Source organism: Etheostoma cragini, chromosome 2 (genome assembly GCF_013103735.1).
Source record: "Etheostoma cragini isolate CJK2018 chromosome 2, CSU_Ecrag_1.0, whole genome shotgun sequence".
Lineage (NCBI taxonomy): Eukaryota > Metazoa > Chordata > Actinopteri > Perciformes > Percidae > Etheostoma > Etheostoma cragini.
The window spans coordinates 22,353,846-22,378,637 of NC_048408.1; the positions used below are offsets into that span (position 1 = coordinate 22,353,846).

The 24,792-nt window shown below is 39.1% G+C and overlaps 2 protein-coding genes across 3 annotated transcripts; both read right to left on the reverse strand.

Annotated features, from left to right (window-relative positions):
* Window positions 1–17: 17 nt before the first annotated feature.
* Window positions 18–18,433, reverse strand: prkacab (protein kinase, cAMP-dependent, catalytic, alpha, genome duplicate b). The gene is made up of 11 exons (XM_034896241.1): window positions 17,529–18,433; window positions 16,403–16,464; window positions 13,678–13,806; window positions 12,600–12,698; window positions 8,939–9,021; window positions 8,515–8,641; window positions 6,051–6,146; window positions 4,501–4,623; window positions 3,577–3,636; window positions 3,361–3,465; window positions 18–3,269 (listed from the first exon to the last, which is right to left on the reverse strand). Exons 1-11 carry the CDS (start codon window positions 17,572–17,574, stop codon window positions 3,144–3,146), a joined length of 1,056 nt encoding a protein of 351 aa, XP_034752132.1. The 5' UTR covers window positions 17,575–18,433; the 3' UTR covers window positions 18–3,143.
* asf1bb (anti-silencing function 1Bb histone chaperone) lies at window positions 13,630–24,619 on the reverse strand. 2 transcript variants are annotated; one of them, XR_004659952.1, is made up of 5 exons: window positions 24,278–24,619; window positions 22,825–22,940; window positions 22,023–22,199; window positions 21,087–21,545; window positions 13,630–13,641 (listed from the first exon to the last, which is right to left on the reverse strand). XR_004659952.1 is itself a non-coding variant. In XM_034896687.1 (4 exons), the coding sequence occupies exons 1-4, from the start codon at window positions 24,384–24,386 to the stop codon at window positions 21,348–21,350; spliced, it is 600 nt and encodes a 199-aa protein (XP_034752578.1). In that variant the 5' UTR covers window positions 24,387–24,619; the 3' UTR covers window positions 20,921–21,347. The 2 variants fall into 2 exon arrangements, 1 of the variants encoding a protein (XP_034752578.1); XM_034896687.1 differs by lacking the exon at window positions 13,630–13,641 and having other exon boundaries at window positions 20,921–21,545.
* Window positions 24,620–24,792: the final 173 nt, after the last annotated feature.

Sequence of the window (24,792 nt, forward strand, 5' to 3'; positions counted from 1 at the left end):
ACCCAAGTTCTGTAGAATTTTACAAGTAAAACTTTATTGGAATGATACTCATGTTGCAAAATATTACACTTCGTGTTTTTATGTCACTATTCCCGTGACTTAGACGCTTTCTTTTGCAGTGTGTCAGTGTGTATGTGTGTGTGGCGGGTGTTAACATGGTTTACATTGGGGTCTCATTTCCCTAAAAAGTGCGACAGTATGTACCAGCATTGTGCCTGCATTAAGAGGAAGTTGTATTACTGCAAAAAACATCGAGGAGACACAGACTAATATTGTATCATAACTTCAAACTTTTTGTCCATGATGATATAGTCAACATTAAACTTGACATGGAGGAAATACAGCAAATGTGAAGTCTCAACAAGTGGTTTACAACAATGTCATAATAATAATAATAATAATAACAAAAAAAGGTTGGTAAATAAGTCCATAATCACCAACTACAAGTAGGTAAGTATCCACTTTGCAGCTCAGGGCCGTCTATCAGCCAATATGATTTGGACTTCAGATTGATCAAAGAAATGTCTTTCAACTGTTTCACCTCTCTAAATGAGAAAAATCAATGTGAAAAGTAGGGGTTGACAGGGGAGAGGATGGACCTTTCTGGTCACAGGTCGGTTGCCTTGTATGTGACTCAGTTCTTTGATAGAAAACCAGTCAAAAACCTTTTTACTGGACTTTGGCGAGGCTGTATTACCAACCAGTCAAAGAGGGCAACTCATTGCCTGATTCCCAGATCCCCAAAAGCCCCAGGGTCACTGAGGAAGTTTGTTTATGTAAAATTAACTTTGTTTGGGAATATACACATTGCTAAAGCACAATATCAGCTGACACCATGAAGGGACTTTAGATGAATCCTGTTTCTTTAGCTCATCTTGAGTCCCCATCAGAGGGGTCCCTGACAGCATTGATTATACATGCAAAGTCAGTTAACTAGTAACGTGACCTACTCCTCAGCCTGTGAAAAGTTGTCAGATGGTGTAAACGCTCGCAAGTGGACATGGTAATCTTTCCCATTGCTACCGTCCATCCCATATGACGTGAACATGGCATAACAGTTTGGATATCTAGGCCTCTGCTGCATGTCTCTTGCAAGTTTCATGGAACTGAATGAGGGTCCCTTTAAGACCTTCTTTAATTCTTCTAATGCTGTGCTGACATGGTGCATATTCAGAAGCTAATTTGTCTTTAAATCAAATTACCAAACAGTAAACCTGGGGCCATGTAATATTACAGCACAGTTATACTGCACATGTTGTACTATATTTCTCTATATCTAAACTGTTTTGGACAGGAAGGACTTGTGTGAATCAAAAATATCTGGATTTTAAAGCAATTGCAGAAAAACAGAGCACCTGTTTGAACCAAAATAGAATATCTTCAGTATGGTGGCACATTAAACAGCTATGAAAAAGGCATTTGAATGTTTGAAACAGACACCCGTGTCACTTTGTCTTGTTTGATAAATTCTGAATGACCAAATCCTACAATGACCACCATTTTGGGCACTGCTTGAGTCCTTTGTCATCATAGCTCAGGCGCTATAAAGAGGCATTGAACACCTGAAAAGCTATGTGTTGTGCACTGTGCACTAAGATAATTTTTGTCTCTTCTTAGTACTAGTTCTAATCAACTCCAGGTGCACTACCTTAAACTTATTCAATGGATTAGCAGGCATCTTTACATCATCATCACCGCCACAATAAAATTTAAATTAAACTGTGCATGTAAACACAGAGATTAAAATACGAGTTTGCTGTCACATGTAAGACTGTCACATGGAGTGTGGTCCAACTTTGAAAGTGATCAGAATAGAACTGGGTGCTAGGGAGATACATAAACACAGGTCTCTATAAAAGACCATAAAGCACACTATGCAGACTGCCTTCAATGACAGATCAAAGTGCTCCATTGACCCCCAGCCAGAAGCAGTCTGCCTCAGTTAGTCTCCCTTAGTTGGAGTTGGAAAGGCCAAATGGTTGGTTCAAAATGCCACATCAACTTGACTAGTAAGTGAGCTCTGAGCAGAGACAGTGACTGCTTTTAATCCCAAACAGAGTTGTTGAGTTTGCAAAATCAAATCTTCTGGAAGTAGAAACTGTGGAATACGCTAACCAAAAGTCTTAGTATTCCCGCATGTTCCTCTTAGTGCTAACCGGAACTTTGAATTCCCAAATCTATATCATAAGTAAGTATTCTTACCTGCTAATCTCAATGCTATATGTTGATAAAATGTCTTATTAAATGATATGTTCAAACCTGAGATACCATTATGTTATGGTGTTCCTTCACAACACCATTAAAACTGAGATATTAACGTTCCCATATCCAAATTTCCTTGTTTGTTAGCCTGACAGGATATCATTGTTGTTACTACTATCTAGTTACAAGTAACAAGTGCCATTTGTCACTGACCAAAACTTGTTTGAGCACACAATGCATCATCTTTATCTTTTTCTTTTGGCTAAACATGCCAGTGACTCGACGTATGCTGTCTATGATATGAAACGATGAAGGTTTAAATATTCAAAAGAAAAAAAGGACTGCAAAATATGAGTTATTTAAGAGCAAATGAGTGGGATTCATTTAAACGTTCACTTTGATTCTCTTCTTGCTCACCAAAGAAAGAGCAAGTTACCCAGTTATCAGTTCAAATTTAAGAAAGCTTTGTGCAGACTGAGACCTCAACTTGTTTGACTCAATGGGCTTCATGTGATGACCAACCGACTGCAGGAGATTAGAAAAGACTCACTGATTTCTCTGTGACGTGGTCCAAAAGTGACTTAATGATGAATGCAACATTAAAAGAGCAGGACAGATCTTGGGTGAAAATGTCTAGCGGCGACTCTAAAGAAGTGGGGTTCCCAACACTCATGAATCTGAAGCACACCTTCATTGTAAAGGGATTCATAAATAAGACAGAATAATAAATAAAATACAACAGAAACGCAACAGAAAAGGCAACACTGCTGGTTGTCAGTGTCCTTGCTCTTTTTCCCTTCTCTATCCCATTTCCCCCCCCTTTTTTGTAGCTGTAGCTGGTGCTTGTGATTGGACAGGAGACAGTACTCTCTCCTTACATCTCCCACTTGACCAGCCTACCTTTGACTTTCCCTACTTCCTTCCACTCTCACTCTCTAGCTCTAGAACTCCGCAAACTCCTTGGCACATTTCTCAGTGAAAGAGACGCGGATCTCCTCCTCCTCGTAGTCGTCAAAGTTGCTGGTGTCGCCTGGTCCTTTGAACTTGGGGACGAAGGGAGCTTCCACCTGAGGACAATTAAAAGAGCTAGTTAAGGAGAGAACTTCACAGAAGGGAAGGTAACACATGTACAACGTTTACACCCAAAGCCACACTTACCTTTTTCTGGTAGATGGCGATCCAGTCAGTGGTTGCAAACCATTTATGTCCCTTGATGTCGTTGACCCCGTTCTTGAGGTTGCCGTAACGTTTTGTTAGATCCACCTGAGGAGAACAGCAAAATATATTTCTCACATTTACATTAGAACAAATTCCGAACACACAACGAAGTAAAGGTAGCCTTAACATCAGAATGACTGAGATATTTGCTTTTACCTGTAATAGGTTCCTTAGGAGGTCCTTCAGGTCTGAACTGAAGTGAGATGGGAAACGCACCTGAGACAGAAGGCAAGAAGAAGAATGAGGCAGCAGTAGAATGAGGCAATGCAATCGATGAATCTATCACAATTTAAATACATCTGTACAGAGAGAGTAAGTAACTAATGCTTCACTTCCTTCAACTAGTCAGATTATAGGTGTGAGTGTGTGGATTGACAAACAATGTGGGGGAAAAAAAGGCAAAATGTGCTGAAACTAAAATTTACATTCAAATAAATATCAAGTTTTATACTGCGGCTGTTTGATATAACACTAGAATAATTAAACTGAAAGTCACTTCATGACATCTATTACAGTTGTGCTTGAAATAGCCTGTAATGGGTTTTCCTTGGTCAAATCTACTGGCACAAACGTTTTATTTTATTTAGCCTTTAATAAAGCAGGTAAGTATGGCTGAGATTGAGAATGCCTTGTTGATGCTCAGTCAGTTACTGTGAGCACCCCTGATATGCAACGTCATTACAAAGTCTCTCCATAAATAAAAGGACCCTACATTATTAGGACGAAATAGAGATGCATTTGGCTGAAACCTAACAGAATGTGTCTTTATCAGCTAAGCTGAAAAAAGTCAAATCAGTCAGCAGAGTAAAATAAGACAGAAGACAGTATTTTCTAAATTGGAGTTGCCTCTCATACTGTACTATGTTAAGTACCACAAAGAGTACAGAGGCATGCTTGACCCAAATTGAAATTGACGCTGAGGAGTAATTCTAACTCTTTTGTTTATTCCTAACATTGAAACATTTTCTATAATAAACCAGAAGAAAGAAGTCCGGGATTGTGGATGAGGTGTGGGTACTCCAAATGTTACGTACAGATATTAAATGCAGGACATACTGGTAATCAGAGAGTCAGGCTCACCTTCCCTGATACGATCTTTTCATAGATCTGAATGGGCTGGTCAGCAAAGAAAGGCGGGTACCCTGCTGCCATCTCGTAGACGAGTACGCCCAGCGCCCACCAGTCTACGGCCTTGTTGTACCCCTGGGGGATGTGACAAGGAAGGGGGAAAGGAGAGAGAAGAAGAAGAAGAGATTATTATTGACAGTTAATCAAGAGAATATTTTAAAAGTTGTTTTTGACAATGTGTTTTTTTGTTTGTTATTAAACTTCATTCATCATATACAGGGATGCACTGAATCCAGGTTTTGGCTTCAGATTTGGTGAATATTGGGATTTTTGAGGGGCTCCGGTTTCTGCCGAACCTTTTTTTTTTTTTTTTCACCGATCCGAACCCTAAGCGCTATGCTGTTCGACGTGATGACGCCGCCGTTGATTACGGGAAGGTGTTTACGTAGGTGGACCGTTCAATGCAGTAGGCTGTAAGAAAGTGAAACTGGAAGTCGCGAAAAAGTGTCGTTTGGCAGTACTTTCAGTCAAAAGAAGGCGATTCCAGTCGAGCTACATGTTCCATATGCAATGCCCATTTGTCTCGTGGTGGCAAGGACCTTAAAAAAATACACAGCATCGCTGATGTTAAAACATTTGCATATGAAAAATCCGAAAGAATACGAGTTGCAAGCCCTACACCTGGGGGTAGCCTACTTTCTGGGATTATAAAATGTAAAAGGCTAATATTATAGATATTGATTGGCTCTTGAGGTAGGGTAAACATAGGCCTATGGTAATTTTAATTAATGTGCTTCCTGTGTTAATGGACTGAGGATGGGAGTAGGATTCGGTAATCAGTTTCGGATTTGGAAAAATCTTAACCATTGGATTCGGTATTTGGCCGGACCCAAAAAAATCTCGATTCGGTGCATCCCTAATCCCATAAATCTTATTTTTCTAATTTAGTCTGTGCAACCCATCTAAAAGTTCAGAGAGAAAATATCTGATTGTTATATACAGCATGTTGTTAGCAGCAATCAATTAGTGAAAAATCAGTGTGATTTTATGGAGATGAGAACTATTCAAGGGCATCCTACATGATGATCGTCACACGTTGTATTTACATAGCACCAAAGAACATCTAGTCGAACCTTGACAAATATTTACACAGCTTTGCCCCCCCCCCCCCCCCCCCCCATAAACTGTCAAATGCAGTAGTTAACAACAGCATGTTAAACATTTAAAAAATGTCCTTCAATGTATGTTTCACTGTTTACATCTTTCTTTTGAGGAACATCTGAGTTGTGTGCACTCCAGAGATGCTCCTTTAGCCTACATGCCCAGCGTGGTTTGAAATCCTAAATCAACAACCTCTGGCTGGTAGGAACATAAATACCACGACATCTTAAGTAACAGCAACCATGTGTTATAATTCTTCAAATAAACAACTATCCTGGAAGAAAAGTGTTGTAATGTGTTGTGCAACAAATTGGTCTCATTGTTTGTTTAAAAACACAATATCTTATTTTGAAAGGAAACACAAAAGGACAGTTCACAAGATAAAAACTATGATGACTCACCTTGCTGAGAATAATCTCTGGGGCCAGATATTCTGGGGTGCCACACAGTGTCCAGGTCCGGCCCTTTACACGTTTGGCAAACCCAAAATCTGTCACCTGAGAGGAGAAAAGAAAGAGCAAAGGCAAAAAATAAGAACAAGAGTAGGAAAACAAACAAAATAAGCAGACACAATCTCAAAGTGCCCGGCTGGGTTTTAACAGCAGAAAGGAGACACAGTATTGACAGAGGAACAGACAGGGAGTAGAGCAAGGATCTTGGGGAAAACAATGGAATTTTCCTCTGTTGTGATTTGACTGTTTGCCAGAAGAGGGCAGCATTTTCTAAGCTACAAGTCAGCCTCAACTCAGCAATTGCAATATACACACTGGCTTCATAGTTGCGCTTGTGCACTCTCTGGGTAGTTGCTGATAGTTTCTAGACACTTACACGTATGTGTGAGATCACTGATTGAGGGGTGGGGGGCAAAAACATTTATATTGTTTGTATTTCTGGGACACCCATCTTTCTAAATATGCACCAATACATTTTAAAATATTCTGTTTATTCTGCAATAATCTGTCATCTTATTTTCATGCAATGCACTGCTAAACTGCATGCAACTAGTTGTATGGAAAACAGAGCTGAACCCACTCTCTTTGATTTCCCGTGGTCTCAACTATAAAGCTGTGTTACGTTTTGTCCTGGCATCCCAATGACTCTATGACAACTGTGAAAATAACCAATGATTGCCAAAATAAAATAATATCCAGTTTTTTCTTTTTAAGTAAAGTAATTATTTGTAAATTGTACACATATTTTACGTGTTCCCTGTTACTTTATGTAAGTTCTACAGTTCTACAGAGATGCTCCAATGGTTACAAGATCTCATTAAACATTTCATAACTATCCCGAGCCACAGAGATTGAGCTTGCAGCAAATCGCTGAACATTTTTTTGTAAAATGTTGAGGAATGTGATGCTGTGGTGAACTACATCTTGCATCAACAGCATACAACAGAGAGCAAGCTAGATAACTTGGCTAATGATAGCTGCTGTACACCAGAGCGGATTACTTGGCCAAATAACATTAAAGCTGCTGCTTTTTTAAAGTAAATTAATCAATTAGTTCATTGAATAAAAAAATAAGTCAGCAACCTCTTTGATAATGTTACAGAGGGTTTATTATGTTGCTCAGACTTGGGTTTGACTAAATAAATAAAGATAACCCAGGCTTCTAATGCTGAAACAGACAAAACTGCACGTCCCACTTTCTGAACCCACAACACAGCCATGGCCAGTCGCTACAACTCTTTATTCCCCTCACAATAAAAGCTCTGTGGCTTACTGTAACTTCCTCTTACCCTTCAACTGAGAGGTAACACCATAAAATGCCTTACAATAATCTATTCTTCATTCATACCACAGTCTGGTTGAATACCCGATTCTAATAGGCTGTCGGGTGTCCATTAAAACCTGTCAATGCCCACTTACCAAGTAGTTCCAGTGAAATTGTCTAATCACTGTTCTAAATAAATATGTGCAATGCTAAAATCTTATTTACAACACTGTGTGTGAGTCTTCATTGCCTCATCCTCTGAGCACCACAGGATAGAGACTGTAACACACAAGCTGCAAGAAGTAAGTTACACTGCCCTCTGAACTTACCGATACTTTGAATCAAATCCCACTTGCTTTTTAACTCGCTTCTACAGGCAGGCGTGCAGTACACATGGATTAGTTCGTGAAAATCTTGATATTGATTTTGGTAAAATTACATGACTGGATAGCTAGCTAGTCTTGTTGTTAAACATACTGTCAAATTATATTTATGATTTGTCGACCGTATGCAATGCTATGGACTTTGAATCTTCATAGCATAATGATATGGCTCATAAGTTAACCTAAGGGTTCCATGAGCTGAGAGGACTAGAAATAGCTCCCACTGCCAAGTCGTACCTAATGTTTGTCCTATTTACTGGCGTAGTGAACAAAATTCCCATTCCAAAAGAATATTATGGAATGAGAATACTTGTTTCAGGTATTAGTCAAACCCCCAGTAGTTACCATGGAAATAAAGTCATGGCCCGTGAAAAATCTTTGAATTTGATTGCAAAACAAATGAAAATATTATATTTTTGGTAATTGACCATGGTATTATAAGCGAGATATTGCCCCTGGAGTGTGGCCATAGGGGTCCATAATCCAGGAATTAATGGACACCTCGATGGACATTATCCCTTTCTTACGTTACTTTCAAGCAAAAATTGTTTTTAAGATTTAAAGATTTTATGGTTCAGATTCCTTTTCCTTGTCTTACATTGTACACTAAATGTCTTGTGACATTGTTAAGCTTCCCACTGATGTACAGTATAAGGATTAATTAAGACCTAATGCGGGCCTTTGCAGACAAATCATCCCATGCGGACATTTTGAGTAATGCATTTATGATCAGCTTTTGAATATTATTGCATCAGGTGTTGTTTACCTGTATGTAGCCCTGTTGGTCTATGAGCAGATTTTCAGGTTTCAGGTCTCTGTAGATCAGGTCCAAAGCATGCAGATACTCAAAGGTTAGAACAATCTGAGCAGCATAGAACCGAGCGTGAGGCTCACTGCGCACACACACACACACACACACACACACAAACACACACAAAGAGAGAGAGAGAGAGAGAGATTGACAGAAGAGAGCAGTTAGTGGAGAGTACAGTACAGAGGTCAACATAGCTGAAACAGACCTGAAAAGAACAGAGTTGTATAGAATTAAATAAAACTGACCACAAGAGATTAAAATAGAGGACAACAGAGCTGAATTGAGAGGACAGAGCTCCACAAGTTACCTCTGTATGTGCCTATTACATTGCGTCTGGCTGTAAGCTTTACGTTAACGCCATTGCTAAGACACTAACCTAAATCTGCCAATTCTCCGTAGGTGGGAGAACATCTCTCCACCTGGTACATATTCCATCACCATGTAGAGGTTAGTGTTGTCCTGGGGAAGGGAAGACAGAGGGCCCGTTAGTGACACTATCTCACATACACACAGATATTGACGCACATACACACACAGGATGGGCATCTAGATGACATGGTAACAGTATTTTGTGGGTCTATGTAAAACAAATCCACTTATTTATTTAAATTATTACCCTACTATGTGTCTATTATACATAATGTATTACATTATACATTATTTCCAAAACCTGGTGTACAAATCATATGTTCTTTATACCCTTTAACTGAGATAAGTAACACTAGCTTTATATTGTCAAGGAGCATTTCATTCTTCAGATGCTTATAGGTTGACACCATAGGCTGTACATAAAGATGGACCACTTGCTCCCACTGTACATAAGTCAAAATATTCTGGATTCGGGTGCCGCCATTTTGTAATTTCGGAGCCAGAGTCGTCTCGAACCCCCGCCCAATGCGCCCACACACCTACCAGACCGATCACAAGTCAATTACAGACGTTCAATCATGACGTTTCACCTTGTTTTTTTAGCTACACCAAATACAAAACAAACTTTTCAGAAAAAATTAAGACTTGAATAATCATTAGACTGCTAAGAAGGGTGTGTACTTTGATTTACTTTTGTTTGGCCCATGTCCCATCTGCTAAAATGGAGGGGGTGATATTTATAACCTATACTGCAGCCAGCCTCACTTGTACAATCTATGCATCAACCCTTGGTTAACCCCTGCAAATGCAATTCGAATAGTTGAATTACTCTAACTAAGCCAATATGGTTTTGCTGTTGACTCTTCTCAGTGAGCAGGGTGAGACACGTGGACAGGAAAATTTAGTTAATAGGTCTATTTGAGGCATCAAGGATATTCAAATCCAGGGCATCCAATGAGCATCTAAACAGCTTAACCTGAATAAGGTTTTAATTGGAGTCTGCCCAACAGATGGGTTAGTCTGTACAGGTACAGCAAGCCAACAAGCTAGTGTGTGAAAATATTGAAGAAGATACTGAATTTGTGATTCATTTCACTCTTTATTTGCAAATGGTACATCGCTGATAGAATTAATTGTCAATGATGAAGAAAGGGATTATAAGGATGAGATTGTAAATTGACAGATTATTGCATCAGGAATTACCTAGAGTTAATCTTTGACCAGAGTAAAGAGAAAGCGGTCTTATTTATGTTATTACAAAAAAAAACATAGGTACTGTATAAATTATTCATTTGGATTGTTATTATCATATATTATTATGGATTATTATTATGACATTTTACACCATTATATATCCAATATATACAGTAGAACTACTGTATACATTATGTTAATAAACTTTAAATTTGTAAATATGACAAATTCATAATCTATAAATAAATTCCTTCACACTTTAATATTTTCTCAGTTTTGGAAGTTCTCCAACTTTTCGTAAATTGTGGCCTAAGGCAGATATTTGTACTTTTAAAAAGGACACCATGGCAGTTTTCAACCTTATCTCTTATCTATCTGAACAAGGGATATGGCTTAGCATAAAATGGAGCAAAATCTGCTCTATTTCCAGTTACAGGTTACGTTACTGGTGTCCAGAAGAACTATACACTACTTTAGCTTTTGTAGCTGCGGACACAATGTCGCAAACTAGCTACATTTTGATCAGCAAGAGGATGTTATGGGTGAGAGTTTTTTTTTCAGTGTTTTGACTGACTTAGGTATCCAGCCGTATCTGTATTCAGCCAGAGAGAGGCTGTGGTGGGGGTGATATGAGCTACAGAGCCAATACCAACTGGTGGGGCCTTTGCTCCAACTGACCTCCGAAACCAACAAAAATGAAATAATTCTGCTGCAATGAACGCAGCATGGGCATTTTTTTATGGATACTGTAGCCGATGACTGCTCTAACGGGGCTTTACGTGAGTTATTGCACATTTACTTGTACAGAGGTTTGCCAGAGACCTTTTCCAGGATCCCAAAGATAAACTAGAAAAGAGCACCAATGCCAGAAGGGGGATTTTTTGACTGCCTCTGGAGAAGTCGTGAGAGCCGCCAACCTGCCCCCTCGCGTGCAATGCATCCTGGTACATGTAGGCACAGCTACCGCACCTCTGCGAGCAGAAGAACTCGCTTACTCAGTCAATTTAGCACACAATGGGGAATTTATTTCTTCAATACAATACATATTAGAGGTAGGAGAAACAATTTGAAAATTGTATGTTTCGGGAAGTTTTTAAAATGAATTCTTTTCCCTAGAATTATTTTTATTTTTTTTCCCCCCAAGAATCACCTAGATAATTTTTTGTTCATATGGTACCGCCAATGGCAACTACATCATATCTGTTTCCAGCAAAACAAAATGTAGAAAAAACATATTATGTATATCTCCACAAATTAAATAAACGTCAGACTGACTGACATTATTTTTTTTTTAAACAATACGTTCTTAAAAATGTCTCATGATATATTGTCTGGGGAATTGTATCATTCATCTTGTGTTTTTGTTAAAGAAGGAATGGAAAATCGCAATACTCCATACTATTAAATCGCAAAAGTCCTGGAATTGCATTAAATGTAAATTGAAACAGCACCCATGTATCGTGAAAGAATCGAATTGGGACACAAACATACTGAGACACATAATCAGTATTGATTAGACATTCACATTAAAAGGTGGCAAATTTTCCCTTTAAGTAAAGAATAATTGACACCTCACAAAGTTAACTTCACACGCAGTGATTGGGTTCTCAGTTGAAAAAGGAATTTACCACATTACCTCAAAATAAACACAAATAGAAACCTTTACATACAAACACCCAAATAGAGACTTTGGCGGTCAGGATGAGACTCTCTAATATAAAACGTTATAGAGAATGTGATTCAAGGTAATGACCTAGACCTTAGATCTTCAACAGGGGGTCCGTGACCCCTAGGGGGTCCTTATCAGTACTGACTAGACTGATGAATTGTTTGATGTTTATTTTGGAGTAGTTTTCATTTTTTTAGTTAAAAATGTCTGAAAATATACATTAACATGAATCCAACATATCATAGACAAGATTAATTAGCCTATTCATAAAAAAAAAAAACAACATTGATGATACGCTTACTAAGTATGCCATTATGGTAGCCAGTCACACATACGTACAAGTAAGCTTAAGCATTTAACAGGCCTTCCACATGGATTTTTAACATTAAAACACATCTAGATAATATACTTTATTAATATCCATCCATCCATTTGGCCCATGTTTATATGGAACTAAATTTGTATACAATATATGTGTTAGGAGGTTCCTGCTCTGCGTCTCTTTCAGCTAAAAACAAACTTTGCACTAAAACATAATGAAGACTAGACTGTAAGGTTCAGGTTATGTTTGAAAATAACAAATTTGTTTGAAGTGTCATCCCAACTCGTGATAGGTAAGACAACTGGGTGTGATGGGGTAAAACATTGATGTTGTTTTTTAATGGACTAACTTTACAAAAATGTAGACAAATAGCAACTTAAAAGTTGCTATGGGGGAATGGAGAGCAAGCCGATGAATGGATGGAAGGAAAATCTATCCAATATCTCTCGCTCACACACACACACACACACACATTCTCCGTACCTTGAACGAGTACTCTAACCGCACCAGAAAAGGAAAGCTGACGGCTTGAAGAATCCTCTTCTCATTCAAAGTGTGCTCTATTTGCTTGAGCTTCACCACCTGAAAGGCAAAAAGAGAGAGGAAGAAGGAGAGTTTACATTGTATCATAACAATAATAGAAATCATGTTTTAGCAGGAATAAACTATTGTTTCATCAGAGCAGAATCTCAAGTCTCTTTAAAGCAACAGTGTGTAGTTTTTTCTCCCCCATGCGGAATTCTAAGTAATGGCAACAATTCTGTCGGTGCATCCACATGATACAAGCCTTCCGTGACACGCTTCACCCCACCCCTTCTCCAGGTATCCAGGAGAACAGGGAGGATTAAAAGAAACATGATTACATTTTCATAAGAGGTAATTATCTTCACTTGAGTTTCTGTGCGGGAAAGACACCGGACACCACAATCTTCTGAACTTAACCAGACTGAGAAATACAGAGAGTTGTGTGGCGCGGATAGTCTTACTTAGCTTTGTATCAATTCATTTGGCAATTACTTGAATGTTACAGGCGTTCATTATTATAAAACGTAATGCACTAATACTTTAACACATTGAACATGTTTTGTGTTTCTATGCAGTAATAACACTGTGAAACACTGTTCTAAGCTATGCACTTCTTTACACTAAGGAATAAGTGAAAGCCATTGTTTTGGCTTGGATAGAAAAAGCCAATTTAGACCCCAGAGGCCCCGGTACTAAAACAATAAGACATTTTGGGAAATGTTTTGGCCTATATCTGACCTTACTTAATGTGATCTGCATAAAGATCTGCCACTCCAGATGATGTCTGCTTCAGCACAAGCTGTTTCAAAGAGGCTCAAAGGGAGAAAAAGGCTTGCACCTGTATTTGAGTCTCCGCATCTTTATACCAGCATACAAAGATGGGGCTTTTTTTCCCTCCAATATCCACAAATGTTTGAAGCCCTTTTAGTACAATTTCCATATCAATTTTCATCTTTCCCATGACTATCTTAAAAGTTTTGTGAAATGACATTTTAACACTCTCCATCCCACTGCGACGCTCCTGACCCAGACTGACCTTCTGCTTGTTGAGGATCTTCATGGCATAATGCTGTCCCGTTTCTTTGTGCTTCACAAGCATCACACGGCCAAATGAGCCCGTGCCCAGAGTTTTCAACCTCTCAAACTGCTCCAGGCCAGCAGTGTTCTAAACAGACAAAATAAAAGAAGGGTTAGCTGATTTTTGTGAAAATGGGATGGTGAGGGATGTGGTGTGGGAAGTGAACATTTATTTTCTACTGTTTCCTATGCTTACATGTACTGTCTACATGTAGTGTCTATTTTATGTGTGAGGAATTGCCTCAATGTACATGTATGTGAGTGGGATATGTGCATACTATAGAGTGATCCCTGTTTATATAGTATATGAAACATGGTGTTTATTGTCTATGTGGTATTTAATACATACAGTGGGGCTTGAAAGTTTGGGCACCAGAGTTAAAAAATTTTTAATAATGTTCATAAAGAAGACAATAAAAGATGTAAAAATATCCAAAAGGCATCAATAACAGATTGGGACATTTGTATAATATGTCACAAAAAGTTACATTTTATTTCAAACATTTACACTTTCAAAATAACAACAGAAAACAAAAAAAATGGCGCCCGCAAAAGTTTGGAAACCCTGCACAGTTTATAGCATACATCGCCCTCTTTGGAAAGCTGAGACCTGACAGTGTCATGGCTTGTTCTCAATCATCGTCTGGAAAGACCAGGTGATGTCAATCTTAAGGTGTTAAATGCCCAGACTCATCTGACCTTGCCCCAACAATCAGCACCATGGGTTCTTTAAAGCAGTTTTTTAAAAAACTGAAACTGAAAATAGTTAATGCTTACAAAGCAGGAGAAGGCAATAAGAAGATAGCAAAGCGTTTTCAGATGCCATTCTCCTCTGTTTGGAATGTAATTAAGAAATGGCCATCATCAGAAACAGTGGAAGTTAAAGCAAGATCTGGAAGACCAAGAAAAATATTGGACAGAACAACTCGCAGGATTGTGGGAAAAGCAAGTCAAAACCCACGTTTATTTTTGGCAGATACTGGAGTTTTGGTACACCATTCCACTATAAAGAGATACTTGTACAAACATGGTCTTCATGGAAGAGTCATCAGAAGAAAACCTCTTCTACGTCCTCACCATAAAAATCAGCATTTGAAGTTTGCAAATGAACATATAGACAAGCCTGATGCATTGTGTAAACAATTTCTGTGGACCAATGAGGTTAATATATAACTTTTTGGCCGGAATGACCAAAGGTACGTTTGGAGAAGAAAGGGCATAGAATTCAATGAAAAGAACCTCTGTCCAGCTGTTAAGCATGGGGGGGATCAATCATGCTTTGGGGTTGTATTGCAGCCATTGGTACGGGGAACATTTCACGAGTAGAAGGAAAAATTGATTCAATAAAGTTTCAGCAAATTTTGGACGCTAACTTGATGTCATCTGTGAAAAAGCTGAAGTTAAAGAGAGGATGGCTTCTACAAATGGATTTTGAAAGTGTAAATGATGGAAATAAAATCTAACTTTTGGTGACATATTATACAAATGTCTAATCTGTCATTTGATGCCTTTTAGAGATTTTTATCCATCTTTTCTTGGCTTCTTTATGCACATTAATACAAATGTTTGACTTGGGGTGCCCAAACTTTCGAGCCCCACTGTATGTGTAGTACATCCTGGATGTGTTGTACATGTATTGTACAGAATATTAATATAGATCCCAGTCATATGTAATACTATTATGTAAGCCTGTAAAAGTTGTCCTGATTGAGATCATCAATATAAAGTTTACATTTTAAAAGTGTGTTATTTTTCATAACTTTGTGAGTCAAAGAGAAAGATAGATATACCATACTCTTCAGTGTAAAGAACCTACAAGATACAGATCTTACGTGTATTTTAATTTTCTTAACTGTGTCTGTAAAATATGTCTAAAAGATCACAATCCAACTTTTTACATAATATTTCTAGGGTTGGATGAGTTAAAAATCAATACCACAATGTAAACAAGAATATTTTTCTAAAACACATGAAAGGATTATAAAATTTTAAAAGTAAAATAGGAAATTTAATGTCCAATTGAATGCTTTACATTACATTTGACAAAACTTACTCACATTAAAAAAACATAACTTGGACAACAGGAATGTGAGAAAAGATAAGACTTAGAAGAATAGGATTTTAATCTAAATTAATAAATGATAAAAGTCAATCATCCCCCTACATATTGTATGAGCCACTTGCTTCATGTCATCATACAAATATACAGGAAAAAAACATACCAATTTGTGGTGCACAATAAATATAGAAAACAAGTGAAATTCCAATGGCTACAACTAAGCATGGGCCGGTTACCGGTTTCAAGGTTTACCGCAGTTTGAAAACATCAAGGTTTCGAAACTGCTAACATTTTCCATCATACTGTTGTTTCTTTTTTACCCAGACATTTAAAAAAAAAAAAAAATGTTAAGTTGTAATTGCAATGCTGCAATACCGTGAAACTGCTATTTTTATGCTGAAGGTCATCATACCGACAGATTCATATACCGGCCCATGCCAAGTGACAACTTTTATTTTTTAAGAGGAATCGTAGAGAGCATACCACATATGAATTTCATATATGTAGTCAGACTAAACAGAAGTCTAAGTCTAAGCCTAAAACAGAATTGAAATGAAAAATTCCTATGCATGCAAATTCATGCAGGAAATATGCCCCGTTCCCGTTGTGTTAGAAGAACACTAACCTGTGCAGGGTTCTCCCACTTCTTGAGAAAGTCCTCTTTGGCTTTAGCAAGGAACTCCTTGACTGTGGAAGACAAAATCACGAGAAAGGCTTTAGTAGGTTATGTAACAAGTGAAAGAAACCAAAAAACAAATAGTAGGATACCTCGGAGCTTCTAAAATCCCATTTCATTAACTCTTTGAAAAACTTGTCTTGTTGAAAGGACACTGTTTAAATAGCAATGCATGGTTGCAGCATACACATATCCAGCACAGGCAGTGAATACCCAGACTGACTGTATGTAATAGACACTAACATATGCATTGATTATGCCTCACTGCTAAAAAAAAAAAAATGTCTGTACCTTATAAAAACAGTTTAAACTGTTTAAATAAATACAACACTCCAATGGCCTCAGAAATTAGCATACTTCCATACTTCTTCATAATAGCAACGTTACATTGGAGTTTTGGTACAGCAAACAGTGTTGGGATGTTGCCAATATTTTAGTACAGTGAATATTCCAAGATGCTTGCAGACAAGTGCTGTTGGCTGTTTCACAGCTCATGCAGAGATGTGGCAATGGAAAAAGCCCTACATTCTGCTTCACCCTACCTATGCATCCACTAAAATTAAATTGAAAACACACTGGTCCTTTAAACATGCTACAACAAAACTTTACTGTAAGGGCAGTGTTGATATCTTTCTTTGCATTATTGTAGTATGTGTGCGTGGATGTCATATGTCTGTGTGCCTATGTGTATGTATGTTGTGTATAAGCTAATGGACCCCTTAATTTCCTTCAGGATAAAGTATATCCATCCATCTATCTATCTATCACACTGAACAGCACTTCTGAGCCTCATTTGAAGAGAGATTCCCTTTACATCTACAATGCTCCTATATTCTAATGTATGTTCATGGGAGCTTGCATGGCACAAGCTAATTCGTTTGTAGCAAGGACTTGACATGGAAATACGAGTGGATCTCAGTAAATGGGAATGCAAGAATAGGCCTCTAATAACAGTGTATGGCTTGTTATGTAAAGCTAACATTGCCTGCTGTATCACATCGTCTCTGATCATTTCACGAGTCTGTAACCGAGCAGTTGCTGCTCAGGAGTGGTGTGTACTGGCGACGGTACCCACCGCTTTCCATCTCGCTGCCCTTCCTGGCCGTGGGCGCGTTGCCCATGATGACAACTTGTCAACGGGCGAAGCGTGGCTTTTTGGCCGACCTACAGACTTGTCAAGCCGGTCTAAGCTCGATTAGGTCTGAACGGTATTTCTTAAATCCAGATGTAACGGTTACCAAGCGTTTACTCTGAGGTTTAGAGCTTTGATAACCTGACAGCTGGTGATGCGGTGCCACGGCGAGACGGTAACGGTGCAGCGGGCTCACTCACACCACGGTCATCAACCACCGGCGACGGATATGGTGTTTAAATCCACGGGGAGCTATCGTTGTGGTATCTCGGCCGCTGGGGCTTCACTGGACTGCCAGGCCGACCTCGGCGCATTTGGCCTGAACACGGAGGATTGAGTCTTCTCCTGTCCCTCCTTGCAGCCCCCTCCGAGCGAGGCCCCCCGGCTCCCCACCTCTCCCCCAGCCCAAAAAACAGCTATATCGACGACGGGAATGCAATATTCTCAATTAAATGCCTGCCACTTTTCGTTACCGAACCCAGCTTTCAAAAATGAATCCTCAGTGGGGTCCGACAACGACGGGAATTCGCCCAAATCAACATTGGCCCCCTGTAGCCTCGGAGACGAGCGAGATGACGGAACTACAGCAGAGCGAACGTCCCTCCTACTTGCCAGAACCGGGGTAGATTGACAGTTTAAGCCTTGCCACGGATTGGCCACCTTTCTACGGCGCTGTTCCACTTATCGTTTTGATTGGTCCATCGTAATCCATCAACAACGGCAGTGTCCCGCCACTCTACAAATAGCAAGCGACGGGAACATCAGCGATTATTTTCCTCCCGACGACGTACTCGCCCACTTTCTCCGATAGCTCTCTTCCATTGGCTTGGCGCGGAAGAACCGTGGGAATCTCGGTGAATGCGAGGCTATCTATTGGCTGTAAGCAGCGGTTGACTGGAATGCCCCCCCCCCCCCCCATCTCTTCCCTAAAAAACTCCCTCCCGCGCCGCCAAGCGACTGATACACGTTTGGCTAAGTGACGTCAACCGCGAGCTATTTTTAGAAATGTTGGTCAGAATTGAACACAAGCGCGGCGCGGTGTAGCTGGCAAGACTTCTAAACAGATCGCAGACGGCCGTGCATGGTGGGAAATGAATCACAGGAAATAAAAGACAATGTTTTTACAATCGGTATTGGATGAAAACACAGAGAGAGACACAGAGTCTTACATACTTCTAACATACTGTCTGTGTACTACGAACGACCTTGACAGTCAGAATCCTCCAACAGCATCTATCTTGTTGTATGTTTGTTTTTCTAAATGGAACTTCAGTCTAATAAAAAAAAAGCTATCCATGTCATCCATGCCCCACACCTGGTGTAGGCAAGCTACAGAGCGAGTGCAGCAGATGCCCAAGGGTCTTTTTATCAGGATCATCAAAAGGCACAATTTCACATAGATTTGCATTTGAATAACTTATTTCAATAATAATTTGAGCTTGTGTTGGTAAAAATCTGAATTTATAAAGAACCCATGCCCATGAACAACACCCAAGCTATAAATAGGAGATTCCTACAGCTACTGCAGTGTCTGACAGCATCAGATTAGGGTTCTATAGCCACCTACTCTATGTGAAAGGAACCCAGACTGTTAGACCTAAATAAGATGCACTTAGTTAGATATTCAGCCCTACATTAATGTGACATCTCAATAATTATAGATGATAACTATTATAGACAATTTCAGAAATTATCAGTGCTTGTCTGACATATATTGTCTAACCCAGGCTCAGTGTCACTGTCAGGTTAATTGAGTAATTTCTCTGGTTTTCAAAACTAGTCGCAGGCAGCAACAAACTTGTTTTCATTGTAAATTATTGTCATGATTAATAACATGTCTGTAAAATGAGAAAATAGTACACAAAAAGTCCAGTATAAAGTAGGTAAGTATGAACATCAATCTTACCAATTTAAAGTTTAAAAAAGTAAAAGTACTCATACAGAATGGCCCACTTCAGAATACATTATATATTGGCTTATGATTACTGATGCTGTGTAAATCACTTTAATGTTAGAGCTTTTAAAAGGTGGAGCTATTCAATATTCTACAGGGTATTTTGTAAAGTGTGATAATACAGTATATTAACCTTTGATAATGCATCATAATTTATGCAGTATTATTTGTATTATTGATCAGAATCCCCAAACCAACTAGTAACTGATGATATAAATGTAATGTAGTAGCCCCTGAAATGTGGTGAGAAAAAGGTATAATGTAACATAAAATGAAATCAAATTAAGTAAAAGTACCTGACAATTGCACTTAAGTAAACTGTTATTTTCCACCAGTTTAGACAGGCAATGCGACATATGGATTTTGATGCCAAATATATTCACTTTTTTTACATGCCACAGACTGTTTTTAGCCTGCAGCTATTATCCTGCCAATGTGAGACGTGAGAAGCACACAGAGACAACAGATGGATGGACGAAAGAGTTAGTCCCTTCAACTAAGAGATAAAATGGTTAAGAACAGACAGGCGTCCCCCCCCCCTCCTTTTTGTGCTCCAGTTGCTTAGCAACATGAGGCTAGAGTGAGGCTGCTGCATTTTATGAATGAAAATGGAAAAAAGAAAGAAGCCAGAAAGGAGGGGAGTGTTTATCTGATGAACAGGTGGCACCTTGCATGGCAGCCTCGACCCCGGTGTATGAGTGTGTGTGTGAATGTAAATGCGCTTTGAGTAGTCGTTGAGACTAGAAAAGCGCTATATAAGAACATTCCATTTACATTTACACATGGACACACGCTTCTTCCCTCCCTCAATAGTCAAGGTGGAAAGCAGCTGTTTAAGATGCGATTATCAAAAAGGAGCACAAGTTTCACAAAACAAACTTTATTAACCCCAATACTTTTGTTACAAATACTGAGACAGAGAATATATAGTAAATACAAAAAGGAAATATGCCTTCTCATCTTGAAGACAAAATAAGCGCTTGGAAAACATTATTTACAGTGAGCCTAAACCACCAAAAATTTGACTACATTACAGCATCCTTTTCTTGTTTGTCTCCTTCACCTTTATGTTTTGTGCATAATTACTGACATACATTTTATGTAACACTTTAAAGAACCTTACCTGCACCAGGGTCTGTTTGATACAGTGGGTTTAGTGAGTTATCTGGATAACTTTAGGGTAAAACTTACCAACACAAGGTTGTACTCAAGCTAGAGTAAGCTACACAAGCTATCCAGCTAACAGTATTTAAAGCTACTTCTGGCAACAGGCAACTAGAGGCGGCCTATTTTTCAAGCCCAAGATTATTTCTACTGGCACTCCAGATGCTGAAAACTTACCTCAGATGAGACAAACCTTCAGAACAAAATGCTTTTTTATGGGCAACTAGCACTACATCTATTCAGACATGCTGAGCACTCCCCATTGCTTTGATCTGTGCTCAAAAGGACAAAATAAACAGCACAGAACAGGTACCAAACAGGTCAACGTCAGTGTATAAGCATGACTTGCAAGTATAAGGGCTGCAAGGATGAGGTGATCTAACACCCCCCCCCTTATGACTCAACCATTCTCTGGCTCAGAGTTATGGTAAAATAAGGCAATGTTGGTTGTGCGGGTCGGTGTTGAAAGAGAGTGCACAAGAGACAAAACCAGTTTTTAACAATTCCAGATCCATCCCACGTGTGTATTTTGTATTTTAAAAAAAAGCCATGTCCCTGTTTCCTGTTAATGTCCATGTCAAGTTTGCGATGTGGGTGAGTGTCCATACAAGACCAAGTCATCCATTATCCTAGTCTGATGATTCTTACATGCAGTCCATGGAGTTGTCTGGCATCAGTCCAAGAGGTGGCATCTTTCCTGGTAAACAGGAGGGAGGGAGCATGCCACTAATGTTGGGGGACGGGTCAACATTCTCGCTGTCCTCCATCTTGTCTGCCGAGCCCTCCCAGTTGATATGAAAGCGGGTGACACGGGGGTTGGACGCCAAAATATTCCGCAGAAGCTGAGAGAATGAAAGCAAAATTGGGCAAACGTCAGAACCCTTTGTACCTGGTAAACATCCTGGTCTATCAAACTCAATGCCTCCGGTTTGTAATGCAGGATTTTCACCAAACAAGATCTCGTATTTGTAATATAAAATTCAACCTAATCAAAAATAAAAATGACAATAAATATTTACAGATCCTGTTACACATCTTTATTGGTGCTACTGTTGCTTGTAATTTCAATAGTAAACTTCAATTTCAGAGCACCAGAAGTCAGCGGAAACAGTGTTTTAGCAGACCCTTTCCTGATTAGCATAGACTGTGTATCGTAAAGCATGTTTAAGCTATCTCCAACGCACGTATTAAAAAAAAAAAAAAATTACAATAATAAGAAAACAAGATCTGTTTTGTTATTCAATCCAATAAGTACAGGTTGTTGCGAGCAGGTCCCCTACGACAGAAATCACTAACATCTCTGAGTGCATGTGTGTTACCTGAGTGTAGTCTGGTTTGAGAGGTGGGTTTTCCCGTAGTTCAGGGTCTGTGTATTCATTGTTGACATAGTAACCGATGCGGATAAACTCCTGTCCACGGTAAGTGCAGGTTATAAGGACTACAGTCACTCCAACAGCATCACTCTCTGGAATCAGCCCTGTGTTAGGAGCATCAGCCTGAGTGGGCAGACAGGAACACAAAGAAAGAAAATCAGATCAAAGTAAACCACAATAATCATTTGAAGAAATATATTGAAGAATAGCCCCTTTAGATGAACCATCTCGTTTTCAAGGGGGTCGAAATCTTGCAATTAATGCAGCACCAAGCAAAATGAAGAGCCAAACCAGGAAAATCAAATAATTTACCAACATTTCTTAGATTTTAGTCACAGTAGTCATTGGCTTCTACGTTCTAGCGGTATAAGATTAGAGGTAACATGTAGCACTGTATCATTAATCCAAATTGTAATAGCCATTATGATTTGTGCCTTGGATCACAAATCAGTATTGAGAAAAGACATTTTTTCACATTATGTTTTGCAATTAAACTCTTATTTTGTCTCGTGTTCTGTATAAAAAAATAAAAATGTGTAAAAAATGAGTGTTCAAATGGGAAGAGTATTAAAGGAAATGTCACAGTTCAAGGTGTTTCCACTGTTGATTGTTTTAACAGTTCTTTCTAAAAGACTATTAGTAATTATGTAAAATAATCGTGATATTGACCAAAATAATGGTCATGGTAATATGATTTTTCCCCATAACAAATCAGACCTAGTAACATGTGTGACCACAGCTTACTTACTTGAAACACAAACATGTGTCTGCCAGCCGGTACCGGGCCAACTAGTACAGAGTCCAAAACCTGGTCGTATTCTTCACTCTCAGCTGATCCCACATAGATGATCTTCCACTCCAGATCTGCCATCACACAGAGTTCAGTGTGTTCAGTTAGGGGTCGGTTTCAGGGGTGAAAGTCTGATTGGTGCATTTCTAAAATATCTAGCCAGGCAGATTGTTTCCTTTTCATATCTGCTGCTGAGTCTTCTGCTACCACCACGATACAAATGAGATGAAAATAATTAAGTTTGTGGTGCTGACATAATTAAAACATCAGTTTGGATTAATGTATAGTTTTCTTTAAGCTGATTTTAATACCCTTCATTTCCCCACCCGTACTGGCTGATTACAAAGCAAAGCATTTGCATTTGTTCAAATGCAAGTACAAAAGAGCTTATATTTCGACTAAAATGTGAGAAATACAAGTACATGTGACTTGTTTTAAGTATTGTGTTGTAATTTCATGTTATATGAAGTGACATAACCTTAAAAAGTTTATAAAAATTCCAATTCCACTTAGGGCCAAATATCAGCAGGTAAAAAATAAGACTGATTTTGCTCGATACTGACAGCATGCACTGTGTTAATGTCACCACAAGTTAACTAAACGTATGCATTGACAGTGTATGCTATTGCTTCCCTGATGTCTTCTAAAATAGCAAATAGTGAAAACTTTTGATATGCATTGCTTGTCATTGTTTGCGGTAGATGCTAGAATGTTGATACCAAACGTAACAACACGGGCATGCGCGCAGGCGTCAACGCAGACAGTTATTTGAACCCAGCTACAACGCAACGCTGTGGTTATAACATGACGCCAAATGCAGCAATAATCTACTTTATAATTCATTATACATGAAGACGTGTTGAAGTGGTAACGAGATGTAACCCTAACCAAACCCTGTCTTTTACCCTAGATAACCCTCCATTGATAGCTTACTGCTAACATTAGCTAGTGTACACGCTTGCGCAGTATGCCAGTTACGTTCGGTATCAACATTCTAGCATTTACCGCCGTTCGCGGCAACCCGTGGCACAGTCTGTTGCTACAGTAACATGAAGTAATCAACCAATCAGCGTCTCGGAAAAAACCTCCAAAGAACGTCTACGAACCAATCACCTCAGGCTGGAGGCGGGGCGTTGAGCACAAACGCGCCAGCGCCAATTTTCAACAACTTGTCAACGAAATATTTCTAACCAGCCCCAACGACAGCTAATATTGGTTTATCGTCGAACAACACATCGTTAAATAACTTATGATGCACCCCATTAACCTGCAACGTATAAGTTACAATTCAAGCAGAATGCGCCCAGAGAGATAGCTAGCTAGTAACGTTTACTCAATAGCTAGCTAACATATAAAAAATGAGCAGCTAGATAACTGTCATTAACGGTACAAGTTAGCTGAAAACACCCACCTTCCGGTAAATCCTCCATGCATTCAAAAGTTATTTCAAACTGAAAGGGATTTCCAAATGGGCTCGGGTTGTCCAGAACAGCAACATTTAAGACTTGTACCTTGGCCATAGCGTTATCGCCTAAGACACCTTGACCCGACAACTATGTAATGTTAGCTGAACAAAGTTTAACAAGTCACTCGGCACTTTGCTGTGGCTAACTGTGTTCCCGGGTTGCCTCACACGCCTCGACGTTGCCTGTCTTCAAGAACGTCGGTTAAAGTTTGATTTTCTTCTTCTCCGAGAACACCAACATGACCCGGGAGCGACTGGGCTATAGGAAGTACGTCACTTTTTTCTTCTTCGCTGTTTGTTGTCTGGATTTTTGGCAGACTAAAAATCGTTGCGTGCTGCTGCCCCCCACTGTTCATTTGTTTAATAAAAATAGTAATGAAAGAAAAGTCCAAAATAATCAACCCACCCAAGAAAAAAATGAAGACTTAAAAAACGTCCACATTGTTTTAATATTGCTCTTT

Excerpts from the sequence above, each read along its gene's own strand:
- prkacab (XM_034896241.1), bottom strand. The coding sequence starts at position 17,574 with ATGGGCAACGCGCCCACGGCCAGGAAGGGCAGCGAGATGGAAAGCG. Across the intron at positions 13,807-16,402 it reads AGTGGGAGAACCCTGCACAG|AACACTGCTGGCCTGGAGCA; the intron begins GTTAGTGTTCTT and ends TTGTCTGTTTAG. Across the intron at positions 6,147-8,514 it reads ACCAACAGGGCTACATACAG|GTGACAGATTTTGGGTTTGC; the intron begins GTAAACAACACC and ends TTCTCCTCTCAG.
- asf1bb (XM_034896687.1), bottom strand. The coding sequence starts at position 24,386 with ATGGCCAAGGTACAAGTCTTAAATGTTGCTGTTCTGGACAACCCGAGC. Across the intron at positions 22,941-24,277 it reads CATGGAGGATTTACCGGAAG|ATCTGGAGTGGAAGATCATC; the intron begins GTGGGTGTTTTC and ends GTGTGATGGCAG. Across the intron at positions 21,546-22,022 it reads TCAAACCAGACTACACTCAG|CTTCTGCGGAATATTTTGGC; the intron begins GTAACACACATG and ends TCATTCTCTCAG.